This window comes from Prosopis cineraria, unplaced genomic scaffold (assembly GCF_029017545.1).
Source record: "Prosopis cineraria cultivar Desert tree isolate PC_DT_omini unplaced genomic scaffold, ASM2901754v1 PC1, whole genome shotgun sequence".
NCBI lineage: Eukaryota > Viridiplantae > Streptophyta > Magnoliopsida > Fabales > Fabaceae > Prosopis > Prosopis cineraria.
The window spans coordinates 10,960,469-10,979,197 of NW_026555332.1; the positions used below are offsets into that span (position 1 = coordinate 10,960,469).

At 31.6% G+C, this 18,729-nt stretch overlaps 1 protein-coding gene and 1 long non-coding RNA gene across 2 annotated transcripts; one reads left to right on the forward strand and one right to left on the reverse strand.

The window, feature by feature from the left end:
• The first annotated feature begins 4,787 nt into the window (after nucleotides 1-4,787).
• On the forward strand, nucleotides 4,788-6,063 carry LOC129296228 (acidic endochitinase SE2-like). Its single transcript, XM_054934822.1, has 2 exons — nucleotides 4,788-5,341; nucleotides 5,464-6,063. The coding sequence occupies exons 1-2, from the start codon at nucleotides 4,837-4,839 to the stop codon at nucleotides 5,943-5,945; spliced, it is 987 nt and encodes a 328-aa protein (XP_054790797.1). The 5' UTR covers nucleotides 4,788-4,836; the 3' UTR covers nucleotides 5,946-6,063.
• Nucleotides 6,064-13,739: 7,676 nt separating this feature from the next.
• LOC129304529 (uncharacterized) lies at nucleotides 13,740-14,679 on the reverse strand. The gene is made up of 2 exons (XR_008591709.1): nucleotides 14,528-14,679; nucleotides 13,740-14,373 (listed from the first exon to the last, which is right to left on the reverse strand). It is a non-coding gene; the product is annotated as an uncharacterized LOC129304529 (long non-coding RNA).
• Between the last annotated feature and the right edge of the window lie 4,050 nt (nucleotides 14,680-18,729).

Sequence of the window (18,729 nt, forward strand, 5' to 3'; positions counted from 1 at the left end):
TTTGATTCTTGATGAATCTCGAGATGAGTCTAAAAGATAACAAATGGCTCTTGTTATTAGATTTGTTGATAAGAATGGATTTGTCAAGGAGCGTTTTCTTGATGTAGCACACGTTAAAGATACTACTGCGATCACTCTTAAGCAAGAAATATGTTCACATTTGTCTCATTATAATCTCAACATTCAAAATGTTAAAGGTTAAGGATATCATGGAGCTAGTAATATGCGTGGAGAGTGGAATGGTTTGCAAGCTTTAATTCTTCAAGAATGTCCCTATGCATATTATGTACACTGTTTAGCTCATCAATTACAACTAGCTCTTGTTGCTGTAGCTAAGAAGCAGTTGATGTTCATTCATTCTTTTAAAACTTGAATATGATTGTTGATGTTGTATGTTCTTCTTGTAAGTGCAACGATGAATTACAAGATACTTTTGCTTCTCAAATTGCCAATTTGGTTGAAAATAATGAGATTCAAACTGGAAGTGGAGCCAACCAAATTGGCACATTGCAAAGGCCTAGAGGCACTAGATGGAGTTCTCATTTCAATTCTATATGTAGCCTTTTACCTATGTACAGTGCAACTGCTTTAGTTCTTGAAGATATAGCTATCACAAGATTTACTTATTCTTAACGAGATAATATTACATATGCTTTTAAAGCATTGATGTCATTTGATTTTGCTTTTATTTTACATCTGATGAAAGAAATTATGGGAAACATTGACAAACTTTGTCGAGCATTGCAACAAAAATCTCAAGATATTTTGAATGCTATTTCCTTGATATCTACCACAAAATCACTTATTCAAAAGTTAAGAGATTATGGTTGGGATGATCTTCTAGAAAAAGTTACATCTTTTTGTAGCAATCAAGCTATTGAAATTTATGATATGAATTGTTTTTACTCTGATATAATTCAGTCTCATCGATATAAAGATTCTGTGACTGTTGAGCATCATTATCATATTGATATATTTAATACAGTCATCAATTATTAATTGAAAGAATTAAGTAGTAAATTCAGTGAGCAAGCAATAGAGCTTCTAAAATTGAGCATGGCTTTAGATCTTAAAGATGCATTTAAATCATTTAGTGCCAAGAATATCTACAATCTTGTTGAGAAATTTTACCCTTCAGATATTTCTAATCAAGAAATGATTCGATTAGAATATGAATTACAACATTATGAGCTTGATGTGCCTAAAGATTCTCATTTTCAAAACTTGACTACGATGAGTGAGTTATGTCAAAAGTTTGTAAAAGTTGGAAAGTCCAATTCTTATCCTTTGATTGATAGATTACTAAGACTTGCATTGACTCTTCCAGTGTTAATAGCAACCACTGAGCGAGCTTTTTTAGCTATAAAAATTATAAAGATAAGGCTTCACAACAAGATAGAAGATGAGTTTCTCACTAATTTAATGATAGTTTATATTGAGAAAGAGCTTGCTGAAAAATTTACCATAGACATGATCATTGATGATTTTTATGCCATAAAGAATCGACGAGCAAAACTTAAAAAATGAAGGTACATATTTATTTTGGTTTTATATTTTTAAAATTAATAAATATGAATATAGCTAGATGTTGAAATATTTATCCTATGTTAAATTTTTCTTTTCTTCAATTATAGTATATGTTTTGAGATCTCAATCCCCCTTACTTAAAAATCCTGGCTCCGCCCTTGATTACATTTCATATATTTCTTTGTTATTCGCATATTTTGGTGGTATTTTTTTTCTTTCGTCATTCTCCCACATATCAGACCTACAAAGGGAAGAAAATGACGAGAAATTAAAGCAGCCAAATTATACTTAGGGCCACGAAAGTGGGGACCATAGAAATGCCTTGAATCTTGATAAGATAACTTTTTATCTGGCACAGACACAGGAGAACTTAAAAAAAAAAAAAACAAAGACAAAAGAACTTGTGGCCATAATTTTATGCAGATTTTTGTCGCCACGTAAACGAATGGTAACACTCTGATATAAAGCAGTGAGCACGTTGAACATGTGGTGTACTTTTCGATGGTACAATAGCTCCTTTCTATATGTAGCCAATCCTTTTACCATGCATTAATTTAAACTTTTTTCTTTTATTATTATTTGAATTTTCTTAGCTACTACATGAATAGTATTTTATTTATTTAATCTTTATAATTTTATCACGATTTACTTTTCGTTCTTGTAGTTTCTTTTCCCAATGTTTTTCAGTTTTTATTTATAATTTAATAAAATTGGGTGATATTTATTATTCAAATTCACATAGTTTCAATATGTTCAGCATTTTTAGTCTTTTTAAGGATCGAAAGCACTTAAAAACTAAAGAGATTAAAAACAAAATTAATAAAATTATATATAAGAACTAATAATTGTATTTTTTCATTAATTAATTGTACTGTAAATACTCACACCTTCTTTGAATTAATGAAAGAAATCATATGTAACATGCCATTTGTTTGAACAATGATTTAATACGATGTATAGGTGGGAGCAATTTTCTTAATAAATTTCAACGTTTATACCTCTGAGCTTAGAGAAAGATTTCGTTGAAGTCCGTTTTTTTCTAAAACAAAAAACATGAAATACTGCATGTTTTTTTTACTATGATTCCACTCAGATCAGATTGTTATAATGTAAAGCAATGCGTTAGTTGATTTAACGGTTTTAAAAATCCATGGGAGATATTCAATAATAAGTCTTTTGAACCATGATTAAGAACAAAGCAGTACCACCTTTGACCTTTGGGAGCAATTTTTTTAAAAAATTTACAGGAAAACATTATGATTTTTTTTTAAATAACTGAGATGGAAGCCAATGTGGAAGAAGAAATCATGCTTAGAATCTCTAAAATGAGAAACTATTAACACCACAATTAATCAAATATATTACGAGGTATTCAATCTAAAACACATACCAAAAAAACAGAAGGAGTAATACTCGTTGAAGAGTATTTTTATAGATGCTCTTCTAAAATGAAAATGTCTTTCACACTCAATATCGTTATTTGTTTATTGATGAGATATGAGATTAATTAGATTTAATATTTTTATTTTAGTAGAATGATCTTTAAGGTTTGATTTGAATAAATGTAATCTCTTAAATTAGTAGATTATTTTTTAAATTATTTCAGAATATTTACATTTAATTATTAGAATTTATAGAATATTCTTCTTTTAACGCTTTTATTTTTAGGGTTAACATTGAAGCTAAAGGATTCTCTCCTCTCCCCTTCCCATTCTTTTCCCATCCTCTTCTTAGTTTATATTCCCTCCATTTAAAAAATATAAGGCTTTTTTGAAGAGTTGGATGTCTAAAAATATAAAATATTTTAATTTTTTAAGATGTAATCATTATTTTTTTTTCAAAAATATCCCTATTGATGACTTTATATTTATTATAGGGTGTTTAATAGGGGTAAAGAAGAAAAGATAGTATTAGTTTAAAAATAGATAACTATTTTATTAGGGGTAAGATTTAATTAAAAATATTTTATATTTTTTAACGGAGAAAGTAGCCATTAAATTTAAATTTGGGTGGTTTGGATTTGATCTCTTGTAAAATATTTGATCTTTTCGTTTTTATTGTAGTTTTTAATTGTTAATATTAAATTTTAGCAAGTTGGTACGAGCTTCAATGTTGGTGCGCATCCTTTGTCATAAAACGGTGACCACACACTGACATGCACATGGATTTTTGCAAATGTCCAATTGTAATAATGTCACGTGACGAAACCAAGTAAGATTTGAATCTGAGTAATATTCATATTTAATGTGACACTGTGTTTTAAATAGAACTTTTAATAGGACTCTAAGATTGGGAATGTTGTTGAGAAATCCCAAATCAAGACAATATATTCCTTAGTGATTATAAAAAGTAAGACCTTGGCTTCCAAAAGACTCATATGAATTCATGTGAATACTTGCCTATTAATCAAAGCGACATGATGGGTAAATAAATGAATGAATGAAATGTAGAATACTAAAAATAAAATTATTAATTAATATTTAGGATATAGAAAATAGAATTCCTGTCGCTTTGGTGGCCAGATGATATTTATGTGACTTTTTACATTATTTTCTTAAAATTTGTTTTCTTTATCAACTATACCAATGTAAAGTACGCGGTTATTATAATTTATAACTAATAATTAACACTTAGTCTGTCTCATTTTATAAGATAATTTTAGATAAAATTACGTACACTAATAAAATTTATTAAATATAATTTGCAACATTATTTTTATAAAAATAAAAATATAAGTTTTCAAGAATACCTTTAAATTAATAAGCTTAAAGAGAGATAATATAATAAGGATGGAAGGGTATTCGGTAAGTGGTATAAAACTAATCACTCAATGAGTATTTCAATTATAACTATTATATTTTATCAATACTTAGCTCAAAAATTATCAAATGTCTTTCTCTCTAAATATTCAAAAAAATTATTATGACTAAAATACTCTTTATTTACATGGTCTCTTTCAAAAATTTGAGATGGGGTATTTTTTTAAGTATTATGTGACAAAATTTTTTATAATCTTTCAGTTAAATCAAATCTAAATGAAATCCTTATTATCATGCCACATGATATACTCATTTAAAAAAAATGTACTTAAGCCATTAACTGAATCCAAACACAAATAGTATCGAAAAAGCATATTTAATGAAATTTTATTCTTATCAAATTACCAACAGGATCACAGCTGCTATCAAACTGTTTTCGGCGCCTTTGCTCCATTCCCATGCCCCATCTTTATAAATAAGTGCCATCCATTACACCATAAAGCACCAACCTAGACAAGAAAATCACAATCTTCCCCTTCTACCATTGATCATGGCTTCTAAAAAACAAGTTCTCATTCTCCTTCTTTCTCTTCTCACACTGTCCTCCATCACCAAGCTTTCTCATGCCGATGATTGTCCCTCAACCATAGCTGGTGGCAAAATCGCTGTCTACTGGGGACAAAAAAGCGAATCCGGTGAAGGCAGCTTAACCGATACATGCGACTCCGATCTCTACAACATCGTTGTCATAGCATACCTCCATGTGTCAGGCAACTCAACAACCTTAGTATTAAGCAACCACTGTCCTTCCGGCAATTGCCAAGCCCTAGCGTCTGAAATCCAACACTGTCAAAGCAAAGGCATCCATGTCTTTCTTTCCATTGAAGTAGACGCCGTTGATGACCCAAATTCCTTAGCAAGCTATCTTTATGATGAATTCCTTAGCGGCGAATCAGAATCCGGCCTTCTAGGACCGGTGGCCTTAGACGGCATTGATCTTGCCTACCTTGATCAAAGCACCGAGTCATGGGTCGACCTTGTGAAGGCAATCAATGGTTCGGCTAAATTCTTTATATTAAATATGCTTAAAGATGTTATAAACCATTTGGTATACATATACCGGGCTTTATATATTAATTCATGATCTGTCTTCTTATTTCTCTTTTATCTCTAACAGGGACGACCCAAGACAGAAAGATTTACATATCAGGAGCTCCACGTTGCGATGTCACAGCGTTCGACAGCGCAATCGCTACTGGTCTTGTGGATTATCTCTTTGTTCTATACTACGGCCAATACGCAACGTGTGAATATTTGGGAAACAACGACTTCACGGGGCTTCTTGAATCATGGTTGACATGGACGTCCAAGGAAGGTGTAGCTGATCATACCTCTGTGTTTTTGGGCTTAGTAGCGTCAGATGACGCGTCTGCAGCATCCAATGGCTACATATCACCAGATCAGCTCGAGTCTGTTGTTTTTCCGAACGTGACTGAATCCTCAAACTTTGGTGGAGTGATGCTCTGGAACAGGTACTATGATGAGCTAACAAGCTATAGTACTGAGATTAAGGATGCTTTGGGCACAAAAGTTTGTGAATGTGTCTGTCGTGTTCCTGCTTCGAGGAGATTCAAGAGTTTCTTGGCCAAATCTGTGTAAGATGGGAGGGATGTCATGATAATAGCTAGACGTAGTTATGTATCTATGTCTTGCTATAGCTGGGCTTGCATGCCTTTATGAGCATGCATGTTTTCTTAAGACCATGTAATAATGGATATCTCTCTTTAAATAAACATCTATTTCTATAGATCTGAGCTTTGAACAATATTTTATTATTGTTGTGATTAGATGCATAATGATTTGGATTTGAATTTTGATTTAAACTAAATTCTCAATTTGGACACACACACACAAGCCTTATGAATTTGGATTTAATCCAAATACAAATCTATATGTTTTAATATAATTTTTTTTGTAATTTCAAATTCTTATTAAAGCTTAATTATTTGAAATTTCAATCCAATCATTTGGTTTTCTTCACATTTTTGTTGTTAGTGCCTATGTTATTCTCACTTCTTTTCTCATCTCTTGTCCCTGCCTCTCACCAATTAAAGAAAATAAAATAAAGGTAAGTTCATTTTTGTTTCAAATCTCAACTTGTCTCTCTTATACTTTTAAAATTAAGTTAGTATACAATTTGAACCTTAAATTATAGATTTAGGAGCAATTTAAATCTTAAACTTTTAAAAAGTACATTTTGAATTTTAAATAATTAAAGTTGGGGCAATTAATTCCTCACTGTTAAATTTAAACAAACATCCATCAAATGAGGCTTAATCTATGATGTTCACCAAATGAGGGTAGGGGAGAAAGAGAAAGTGAAAATTGGTGGAAATCGCACATTCGGCCCCAATTTTTTAAAAACTAATGGACATTTATTAAATTTAATGGTAAGGGAAAAATTAACTTTAATTATTTAGAGTTTAGAATCTATTTTTTTAAAAGTTTTGAGTTTAAATCACTTCTAAACTTATGGTTCAGAGTTCAAATTGCATAGTGATCCTTTAAAATTTTTACACTATCCAAACAAAGAATTTTAAACACACACACACGCATTAAATCTAAGATTTAAAATCTAAAATTTAAATTAAAATCCATTGATCCAAATACCACCTAAATTATTTCTTTCTTAATTTACATGGATAACATAAAATTCCCCTTCTTTATCCAACAAAAACAATTTACGTACAAAGCTATACATATTATTTTATAACTTTATTCATAATATTTTATAATTTTTCATATATCTACATCCAAATGCCATCGACTTTTATATATCTAGATAAAAATAATATATTGACATTTTAAATTTGTCATATCTTATTAGTAGCCCAAGTATCACAATAGCTCTACACCTTCAATAACACGGAGGTTGACGAGGTCGTAGGTTTGAACCCATAATGGGTATGTTTCCCTCCACACCAAAGTCCGTGAGGGTGGGGAAGGGGGATTTGGTTTCTCTTCATTTAATTTGATCTAAACCCTTTGATCTAGTTTTAAATTGTTAGGGTTTAACATTTTGTAAATTATTTCTTTAATTTTTTTAATTACAATTCTAAATCTTGATTGTAGTTTAGATCAAGTTTGTTATATTTCAAATTTATTTATTTATTTTTTATCATTTCACATTTTAATAATAATTTTATTAAATAATAAATCCTAACCATTCAACAATTGATCCAAGGATTAAGATGAGAAATGTAGAGAAATTAAACCAAGTTAGGGAAGAGTGTGTGCATAATGAAATAGAAACAAATTAAAGAGGCAAATAGATAAAGTAAGGTTGGTGAAAATAAGAGAATTATTACAATTTTTATGTTAATCGCTCACCTCAGTGAAGCATTCTGATTTTTTTTTTTTTTGGCTAGCAAGGAAATTGCATTCATAATAATAAGAGGCAAAAGCCCGAAGTTCAGAGGAACACAGTAAAGAAACTAACAAAACAATAAACAATAACAAGGAGAGCAACCGATTAAAATTAGCAAGAGTGACAAGGACTTTCATCACTTAAATAAGTGATCGGAGGTTTAAATCCCAACCTTTATGTATGTCGTAATTTAATTAAAAGAGGTTTAGCGTTATCTTTTCTTATCTCAATAGAGATAATCTCTACACAGTTCAGAGCAATCCATCTCAATAATAAAGCCCACATTGCCAGACCAAGATGGTAATATAGTTCAATAGCTTTCTTGATTGCACACGGCTCAGCCATAAAACTAGAATCAACTAGAATCAACTAGAACCTTTTCAAGCCATCCAAAAATAAATTTTCCATTGAAGTCCCAAGCAACAATACCAATGCTAGCTCATGAAGTAGCAGCAGCCACAATTTGGGAAAACAAAACATGAAGACTAGCATCAGATCAGACACACAATTAGCTTTCCAGGATACGGGGTTGATCACCAAAAACCATTTTACAATGGAATTTCCAATTATTCCAGCAAAAGAGAACCACCTAACCTTTGCCATAATAATCATGAGGGAATTTTGAACACAGCAGATCATACAACCACGTTCTGATATTAGGGGTCTGAAGGGGGTCAGTCTGCAAATTCAAAAACCAACCTAACCAACCAGCTCTCACCCCAATCACACATAGAAGAAACAAATGTGTTCAAGAGATTCAACATTAAGGCTGCAAGTCTTGCAAAATGGGTCACCATGGCCAGGCCTCTTGTAGAGAGCTTCTTTAGTAATCAAGGCATAATTTATTAACCTCCAAGTAAAGTGTTTAAGTTTAGGGAGGACATATAGATGACATTTAATTTTCCGGACCCTACTATCATCAAAGACCATAATATGAAAATCCGGGTTAATTCATCCAATTAAACTACCAAATTGTTAAAATAGTGTCTTAATCAATTTATTAAAATGCTTTGTTTATGATCAGTAACTTGATCACCATTTGACTACAGTTTTCACCATTATCCTTGGACCAGTGCCTTATTCAGTTGATGACCGGCTTGATTTTTAATACTTCGATGAATTACAGAGGAATCAAGCTACTTTTTACGCCCAACGAAGATGATATCTGCATTTCCCTCCTATATCCTTGCTTAGCATTCTATTCTCCGTTTTTTTGCCACCTTCCACATAAGCTTATCAGGTAACATACAAGAGATCATAACTTTAATTAGCTTAAGCTAGCATATCAGCTTCAATTGCATCTTGATCATAGCAGAAATAAGGTTCTGATAAACCTATTTATTACTTGAAATATATGTTAATTATGACTTCTAAGATGGATATTTGTGGCATAAAAATATGAAAAAAGGTATATTTATGACTCGGTTTTATTTTTATGCTTAATTTTAGAATTAGGAGCTAAAAGGTCAAAAATGGGCCCAAAAAATACAAAGACAAAACCAAATGCCCACAATATATAGGCTCAACTAGGACATTCAAACAGGCACTTCACAACTTAACCAATTACATCATTGGGTTGAGTTTAGTGAAAGATTAAGTTGAGTCTAGTGAAATGAGATAGTTTTTTACCATGGGACCAAAAAATAAATGCTATTCATGTAATTGATAATATTTTGATAAGCTCATTCTTATAAATAAAAATAAAAGATAAATGGATACCCATAGCCTATTGAATGGAATTATTGTACCATCGAGAAGGACACCACGTGTTCATCGTGCTCACTGCTTTATATCAAAGTGGTACCATTTGTTTAGGTGGCGACAAAAATCTGCACAAAATTATGGTCACAAGTTCTCGCCTAGTTTTTGTGGCCCTAACTCCTAACGTATAATTTAGCTTTATTATTTTCTCTCAGTTTCTTCTCCTCGTGGGATGGTACAAGGAAGAATGACCAAAAAAATAATAATAATAAAATATGTAAATGATAAAGAAATGTCATAAAAAGTGATAATTATTATGCAGTCTCTAGAGACTTGTCTAGTATATTGATTTTTGATGAAATGAAGAATGTAGCCCCTATTTAAAATTTGAAATAAAATATTTGGAGAACAGTAACTATGTAAGAGTAGAAATTGTGACAACCTATCTAGGGTGAACGACTGAAACCTAATAACAAATTAAATAACAAGTATCTTTTTGCCATTGTGAACTTCGTGGTAGCATATCATATTGTATTAATTAAAAAATATATATCGTCCCATAAGTTAAAATGACTTCATATCCCATGACAAACTCACATGATCATACTATAATGTCATTTATATGAGTCATGTTTTAACATAATCATCATCAATTATAACTCGTCCACATTTCACTTATCACATAACACCAAATACCCACTTCACTACACATGTCTAAAATCCAAAATACAAAATTTCACATTCAAAAGATTTATTCATCTTCAAAAACTCACAAATACAAGCATGCAAGCAAGCAATTAGTAATATAAGAAAACTGAGCTTCGGTCACCCAAACCCTTTGCTTACAACTTTACACTTGAGACTCCGATCTTGGCTAAGAAACGAAATTTAAATTCAAATCTTTGTACATCTAAACACACCATTTAAAAAAAATTTGTTCAAAGCTCATATTTATAAAAGTAGATCTTTATTTAAAGAGAGATCTCCATTACATGGTTTTAATAAAACATGCATGGATAATCATACACTCACACTGGCATGAAAGCCTAGCTATAGCTAATAATTAAATATTCTATAAATATTAATAATTAAATTCAAATATATATTTTTTCAATTCCATCATTTGGTATCTTGGAAAAGTTGAGGGTATTATCACCTCTTATTCAAACTAATTCTAACCCTTGTTGTATAAGATCATTATTACTTATGGCTATTTCATAGGTACCTCAAGGATGTTTTTAGCATATTTATTTAACGTGACTATATATGTTTCAGGACTCAAACTTAAGATCCCAATATAAGCTAATTCAACTCCCTCAACTAATTAAATCAAGTGCCTTTCAATTAAATGCAAATATTTTAAAATAATTTAAAAGATAATCTAGTAATCTAAGAGATTACATTTGTTCAAATCATTCTTTTAAGGTCGTTATTATTAAATTTCTTATATTAAGTATGTTTAAGGATAGTATGTTCCACCAAAATAGCTTAAGTCATTTGGTTAGATATTTCCTAAGCTTATATATTCATGATTCATTTTCTAATCTTTAGATGTGGGACTACTTTTTATACTATAATATTCTATTTACTACTTTTTTTCTCTCTATTTTTTTTTCTTCTTCTTGCCTTGGGCTTGTACTTTTTTAGTCTTAGAGGCCTCAGATTTATTTAATTTTTTCTCCTTTTTCTTCTTCTTCTCTCTTTTCTTTTCCTTTTTTTTAATGTCTTGTTGTATTTTTTTTTTCATCTTTCATTTCTTTCATTTCTTTCCTTTTTTTTTTGTACTCTAATCAAATGGCTCATGATACCATGTTAGATTTTTTATATTAAGTATGCTTAAAGATAGTATGTCCCACCAAAATAGCTTAAGCCATTTAATTAGATACTTCATAAGCTTATATATATTTATAATTTATCTTTTAATCTTTAGATGTGAGACTTTCTTTTATACTATAATAATTATAATAAAATAAAAGTTTTAAATCTAATTAATCTCATGTCCCATCAGTCCGTTAGCGTGCAAACCACTGTCCACAGCTAAAATGGGAACGCGTAACATGCATAGGAGCTATCAATAAACAAATATTGAGGCCACCAAATAAATAATGATATTGAATGAAACACATTTTCGTTTTAGAAGAGTACCTATGAAAATACTCTTCAACGACCGTTACTTGTTTTTTTTTTTTTTAAAATGTTTTAGATTGAATACCTCATAGCATATTCGATTAATTGTAATGTTGATAATTCCTTATTTGAGATATCATAAACGTGATTCCTTCTTTCAAATATATCAATTATTTTTTTAAAAAAATCATAATGATTTCCTGGAAATTAAAAAAAAAAATTCTTCCAAAGGTCAAGGATGCTACTGCTTCGTTCTAAATCCTGGTTCAAAAGACTTATTATTGAATATTTCCCATGGATTTTAAAAATCGTTAAATCAACTAACGTATTGCTTTACATTAAAGTAACAATCTGATCTCAGTGGAATCATAACCAAACATATTTTATGTAATTTTTTTTAAAAAAAGGAATTCAACGAAATCTTTCTCTAAGCTCTGAAATATAAACGTTGAAATTTATTTAAAAAAATGCTTCCACATATGCATTGTATTAAATCATTGTTCAAAGAAATGGGATGTTATGTCCGATATTGAATATTTACGATGATTTTCTTTCATTAATTCAAAGAAGGTGTGGCTTTAAATTACAGTTAATTAATTATCTGGTCTAGTGGCCAGGAATAATTATAATCAAACATATAGTTTATTTGTGTGTGTGTGTATTAATTACATTATATATGTCTGCATCGGGCAAATAAAGGAAATGCTATTCATGTAAATGGTAGTATTTTTACAACCTCATTCTTATAAATAAAAAAAAAAGCATAAAGTTCAAATTAATGCATGGTAAATGGATAGCTATAGCCTATTGAAAGGAATTATTGTACCATCGAAAAGGAGGTCATGTGTTCAACGCACTCGCTGCTTTATATCAAAGTGGTACCAATCGTTTACGTGGTTGACAAAAATCTGCATAAAATTATGGTCACAAGTTCTCTTGTCTTTGTTTTGGTGGTCCTAACGTATAATTTGGCTTCATTATTTTCTCTCATTTTCTTCTCCTCGTAGGATGGTGTAAAGAAGAACGACAAAAAAAAATCCTTGAAATATGAAAATGATAAAAAAAAATCATGAAATGTCACAGTTATTGTATAGTCTCTAGGGACTTGTATGATATATTGATTTTTGATAAAATGATAAATTTGCCCCCTATTTAAAATTTGAAATAAAACATTTGCGGGACGGTAACTATTTAAGAATAGAGTAACAACTTTTCTAAAGCAAATGACTGAAGCCTAGCAGTAACATACTAATATCTTTTTATCATTGTGGCGTTCATGGTAGCATATCACATTGTATTAATGAAAGTAAATATATCGTCATTCACCAAAAAAAAAAAGAAAGTAAATATATCGTCCCATAAAGTAACTTCCCATAACAACTCACATGATCATACTATAATGTCATTTATAGATGACTTATATTTCAGCATAATCATAAACATAGAAAGCAAATCATCATCAATTATAACTCGTCCAAGTTTCATTCGTCATATAACACCAAATACTCACTTCACTGGACAGTTCTATAGTCCAAAATACATAATTTCATTCAAAAGATACATTCATCTTCAAAAACTCACAACCATAAGCATGCAAGCTAGCAGTGAGTAATGTAATAGTGTGCTTGGATTAATGGGGATTTAAGTTTGAAATGATTTGAATCAAATCTTTCATTAATATATACATAAATTTATGAATTTGATTTTGGTTTAAATTCAAATCTATTTCAAATTACAATTTTTTTGTAATTTTAAATTTCTTCTACATTCTAGTTATTTGAAACTCTAATAACCACTTTAAACATTTTGTTTTTTCTGTGTTTTTCACTATTAATACTTTTATGATTCTCTTATATTCTCTCACCTCTTGTAAATAAAAAATATAAATAAACTCTTCATTTTTTATTTTTTATCTTCATTTCAAATCTCAATTCATTTCTTTTCTTCGCTTAAAATTTTTCAAACTACCCAAATAAATGATTTCAAATTTGATATTTGAAATGTAAGATTTCAAATATAAAATTCAAATTCATTAATCCAAATGCTTTATAATAGAATTGAGCTTTCGGTTGCCTAAACCTTTTGCTTGCAACATTACACTTGAGCTTCGTCTTGGTTAAGAAGCCAATTTTAAATCCAAATTAAATCTTCGTACATCTAAACACATCATTAACAAAATATATCGTTCAAAGCTCAGATTTACAAAAGTAGATCTTTATTTAAAGGGAGATATCCATTACATGGTTTTAGTAAAACATGCATGGATCATACAGTCACACTGGCATGCAAGCCTAGCTGTAGCTAGACATAGATATAGCTATGTCAAGCTATTATTACATCCCTTCCCATCTTACACAGATTTGGCCAAGAAACTTCTGAATTTCCTTGAGGCAGGAACACGACGAACATATTTACAAACTTTCATGCCAGAAGCATCCTTAATATCAGTAGTATAACTAGTTAGCTCATCATAGTACCTGTTCCATATCATCACTCCACCAAAGTTTGAAGATTCAGTCACGTTCGGAAAAACCACAGACTCGAGCTGTTCTGGTGATATGTAACCACTGGATGCTGCAGCTGGGTCATCTGACGCTACTAACCCCAAGAACACAGAGGTATGATCAGCTACACCTTCCTTGGACGTCCACGTCGACCATGATTCAAGAAGCCCCGTGAAGTCGCCATTTCCTAAATATTCGCACGTCGCGTATTGGCCATAGTATAAAACAAAAAGATAATCCACAAGACCAGTAGCGATTGCGCTGTCGAAGTTTGTGAGTTCGCAACGTGGAGCTCCTGATATGTAAATCTTTCTTTCTTGGGTCGAACCTATTAGAGATAAAAGAAATCACACATCTAGAAATTAAGAGATTGATCATGGATATATATATATATATAGCTTGGTAAATGATTAACCAAGTGACTTTAATTGTTTTGGTAAAGTAGACTATCTTTTTATTTAATATAAAGAATTTAACCGAACCATCGATTGCCTTCACAAGGTCGACCCATGACTCAGTGCTCTGATCAAGGTTGGCAAGATCAATGCCGTCTAAGGCCACCGGTCCAAGAAGGCCAGATTCCGATTCGCTTCTAAGGAATTCATCTTAAAGATGGCTTCCCAGGGAATTTGGGTCATCAATCCCGTCAGTTTCAAGGGAAAGAAAGACTTGGGATGCCTTTGTTTTGACAATGTTGAATTTCCGATGCTAGGGCTTTGCAATCGCCGGAAGGACAATGGTTGCTCAATACTAAGGTTGTTGAGTTGCCATACACATGAAGGTATGCGAGGGCGACGATGTTGTAGACATCGGAGTCGCATGTAGTAGTTAAGTTCCCTTCACCGGATTCACTTTTTTGTCCCCAGTAGACGGCGACTTTGCCGCTATTGGCGTTTGTCAAACGGTCATTGGCATGGGAGGGCTTGATGATGGAGGACAGTGTGAGGAGAGGAAAAAGGAGAATAAGAACTTGTTTTTTGGAAGCCATGATCAATGGTGGGAGGGGAAGATTATGATTTTCTTGTTTAGCGTGGTGTTTCATGGTGTGATTGATGGCACTTATTTATTATGGTCTGGGGCAGGGGAATGGGACAAACGTGCCGAAAACAATTTCATGGCAAAACGACCCTTTGCTTCTGGTTTATAAGACAATTTTGAAGGTGATTCAGTGTCTTAAATTATAAAATAATCTAATAAAAATAAAATTTCTTTAAATGTATTAGAAATGAGTCTTACATCAAGAAGTCTTATAGATAAAATAAAGTTTATATGCGTAAAGAGCTCTCCTTCTTAACAAGATATTTTTTTGGTATGGGTTCACCATTTGGACTTGTGCTTATGATATATAATTTTTCAATACTTACCCAGATTTAGATCTAATCAGTGGCTTAAATACACTCACTTAATGAATGTATTATGCCACACAAAAAACAACAATTTCATTTGTTAGAATGATTGTCAAAGATTTTGTCATATAATACTCAAAAATATCAAATCTGAAATTCTTGGAGGGGCCATCATGAGTAAGGAGTGTTATGATTAGGAGGATTGTCTCAAGTCTTTAGATGAAAATATATTTTAAGTATTAATAAAATTATGTAATTGAGACATTTATTGTGTGAGTGTCTTTAGATTACTGACTCAATACCTTTCACTCACTGAATGCTAAGTTTTATACACTTAATATGCTTGTTTCCAATTAAATATTGTCATGTAGATCTTTAATATATTATTTATTTAATAATAAATTCTTGTTATTAATTTTATTTACACATTAAGATTCACTTGTCATGATTTGATTAGATACAAGTATATTAAATATAAAAGGCTAAGTACATAAGTCTCAATTTTCTCTCTTTAAGGTTATTAAATGAAGGATATTTTTAAAAATTTTTATTTTTATTTTGAAAAAATAATATTGTAAACTATATTTAATAAAATTTGTTGATATGTATAATTTATTTAAAATTATCTTATAAACTTGAACAAGAAAAAATTAATTATTAATTATTAATCATAAATTATAAAACCGCGTGCCTTACATGGGCGGTTGATAAAGAAAACAAATTTTAAGGAAATAATGTAAGAGTCACATAAATGTCATTTGGCCAATCAAAGTGATAGGAATCCTATTTGGAAAAATGTTTTATAATTTGAAATAATTTTATTGTCATTTTTTGAAGACTAGTCTATTAAGTGAAAAAGCCTCTCACACTTATATAAATCTTACATTATTTGTGAAACTCCTCGATATAAAATTTATGAAAAATTTTAATAGTATTATCTCTTATTTAAATAATAAAAAACAAATCAATAATCGAGACAATCATTAAAAGACCACGTCAATAAAAGTTAAACTAGATGAACCAAATTCAAAAGATTAAAATTTTCAGTATTTATTTTCAGGAACGAGAACAAAGAAAGAATAAGCTAGGATGGATTGGCTAAAGAAAAAAAGGGTATCTGCACCCTGACATTTTTTGTACATTACTCATAGCTATTATCTTCCCATTGAACTCAATCATGTTCAAGAAGATAAATGGCCAGGCAATGAAAGTAGACACCTCTCTTGTGGAGATTCGATCGCCATGCCCACCGGACATTATTACAGTTGGACATTTGCAAAGATATCAATGTGCGTGTTAGCTGGTCGCCATTATATTTCTGACAAAGGATACGTCCCAACATTGAAGTTAATAATCATACCACTGGCCAGAGGCGCGCGCGCGTACGAATTGATTCTATTTTCATTTTCAAGTTCTTTTATTAGCTAGCCACCATTATCATCTCATACCTTCCATGAATACTTATGCACTGTGGATTGTACTACTCTTTTTTCTCTGCAGTTAGGGTGCATTACATGTCATCTTCATCACCTTTGGCTGTACTTTAATTAATGAGAAGTGCTTTCTCTCATGAGTAACTAGCAAGTTATTAACAGGGAAAATTGCATTCAGGGGCTTCAGAAATAGGAAATTTGTAGACAAGGTTTAATAAAATTTGATATTATTCTGAAGACCCAAAGATTTTATTTGCATTTATGTTTTTAAGTGAAATGACTCATTTGGCTCACTCATACACAACTGTTTTGGGTCTCTCATTTCTCTCACCTCCGATGAGGATTTCTTCTCCGCCACCCTCAACGATATGTCCTCCCGGCCACCTCAACGCTGATGGGAGATCAGCGGTCACAACCCCAAAAAAAAAAAAAAACTTCATTTCTCTTACTTTCCTGAAAGTAGAACTATATGCCACAGCTTCTAGAAACTCTTTCAAACCAGCGGCTTCTTCTGTTCCTTCATCACCAATCATCATCCCAATCCTTTTACCTTTTCAGCCCACTTATCTGAGTTCTTTCAGTAAAATGGTCGATCCGATTTCATCATGAGCTTTAACAAAGGAATAATATTTCAACGTAATATGGGTTTTAGAATTTGTATGGCTTCCATGATACAACTGCTATTTTCAGAACTTGTTGGGAATCGCAAGTGGGATTCTGCAGCTCTCATAGCTTCCTATTTTTCTTCTCCTCACTGTTCCTCAAACATCTTCACCTCTATCTGCTGCTTCTGCATCTGCTTCGACTGGTTTGCCTGCTTCCGCCCAATCCTTCAAAAACTCGAGCCTCACCACCAAGAAGATGATCATGGTCTCATGGAAAATCATTTGGAGTCTAGGGTCTGTGTTGATTTTGTCTGGCCTTGATCTTTAATTAGTCTTCTCGTGTTGTTGCAAAACTATATGCTTGTGTTCATGAATATGATCGATCCTAGATTTGCTCTTCTTTTACCTCTTCCGTTCAAGTTTGTTGAGAGTATGCGACCGTTCCTAATTTCCAAAGCGATTAATGATCTGAGACTGGTGGAATCGGTGGCGTTGGGATGCATCGGTGATAATAGCGGACGACATCCAGTTGCCGTTTGTCGCACCCGGAAAAATGCGACGCGGACGGCGCGCGAGCGGAGGTCCCGGCCTTCGCGGCGGGAACCGGATCGAATGAGGAGTCGCCACCAAGATTTTGAGGTAAATTTCGGGAAACCATTTAAAAGGAGATAAGGGTGATCTGCGAAATCAGAGAATAGGTTCGGGAGTCGGTTGAGTGTGGGGAAGGTGTTAGGCACCCCATAACACCCGTTCGTGAAAACGGTTACCAGAAGTTTGTTGTGCTCTATTAATATAGTTTTAAAATTATTTTAATTATCCCCTTTATATTCATGTGTCTGATATAAAAATGATGATAATTGAGTGAGAAATGTTTATTTATTTACGAGGGAGGACGGACTTGACTCAGAATCTGACTCTGAGGCCTACGTACCCTGTGATGGGGATCAAAGTCCACGTAGTTCGGGCTTAAAAGTTTGTCGGTAAAAATATTTTTTGAAGAGAAATTAATTAGAAATAACTCACCATTTTGCAAATAAAACAATTTCTGAAATTTTGATATGTGTGTTTTAAATTGCAAAAGGTAATTTAATTTTAATTATTTTCTTAATTTTTGAATTTTGAGTTAAAGAAAAGGAAATGGTTTAAAATCATTTTTTTATCTTTTGTGATTGGGAATTTTAATTGCAATACCTACAGAACCTTATTAGTTTATACGGTAATGCAATTGTTCTAAATATCTGCGGAGATTTCGAAATCTCACACGATAGAAGAGTTTAGCAATTTAATTTATTCTATATCC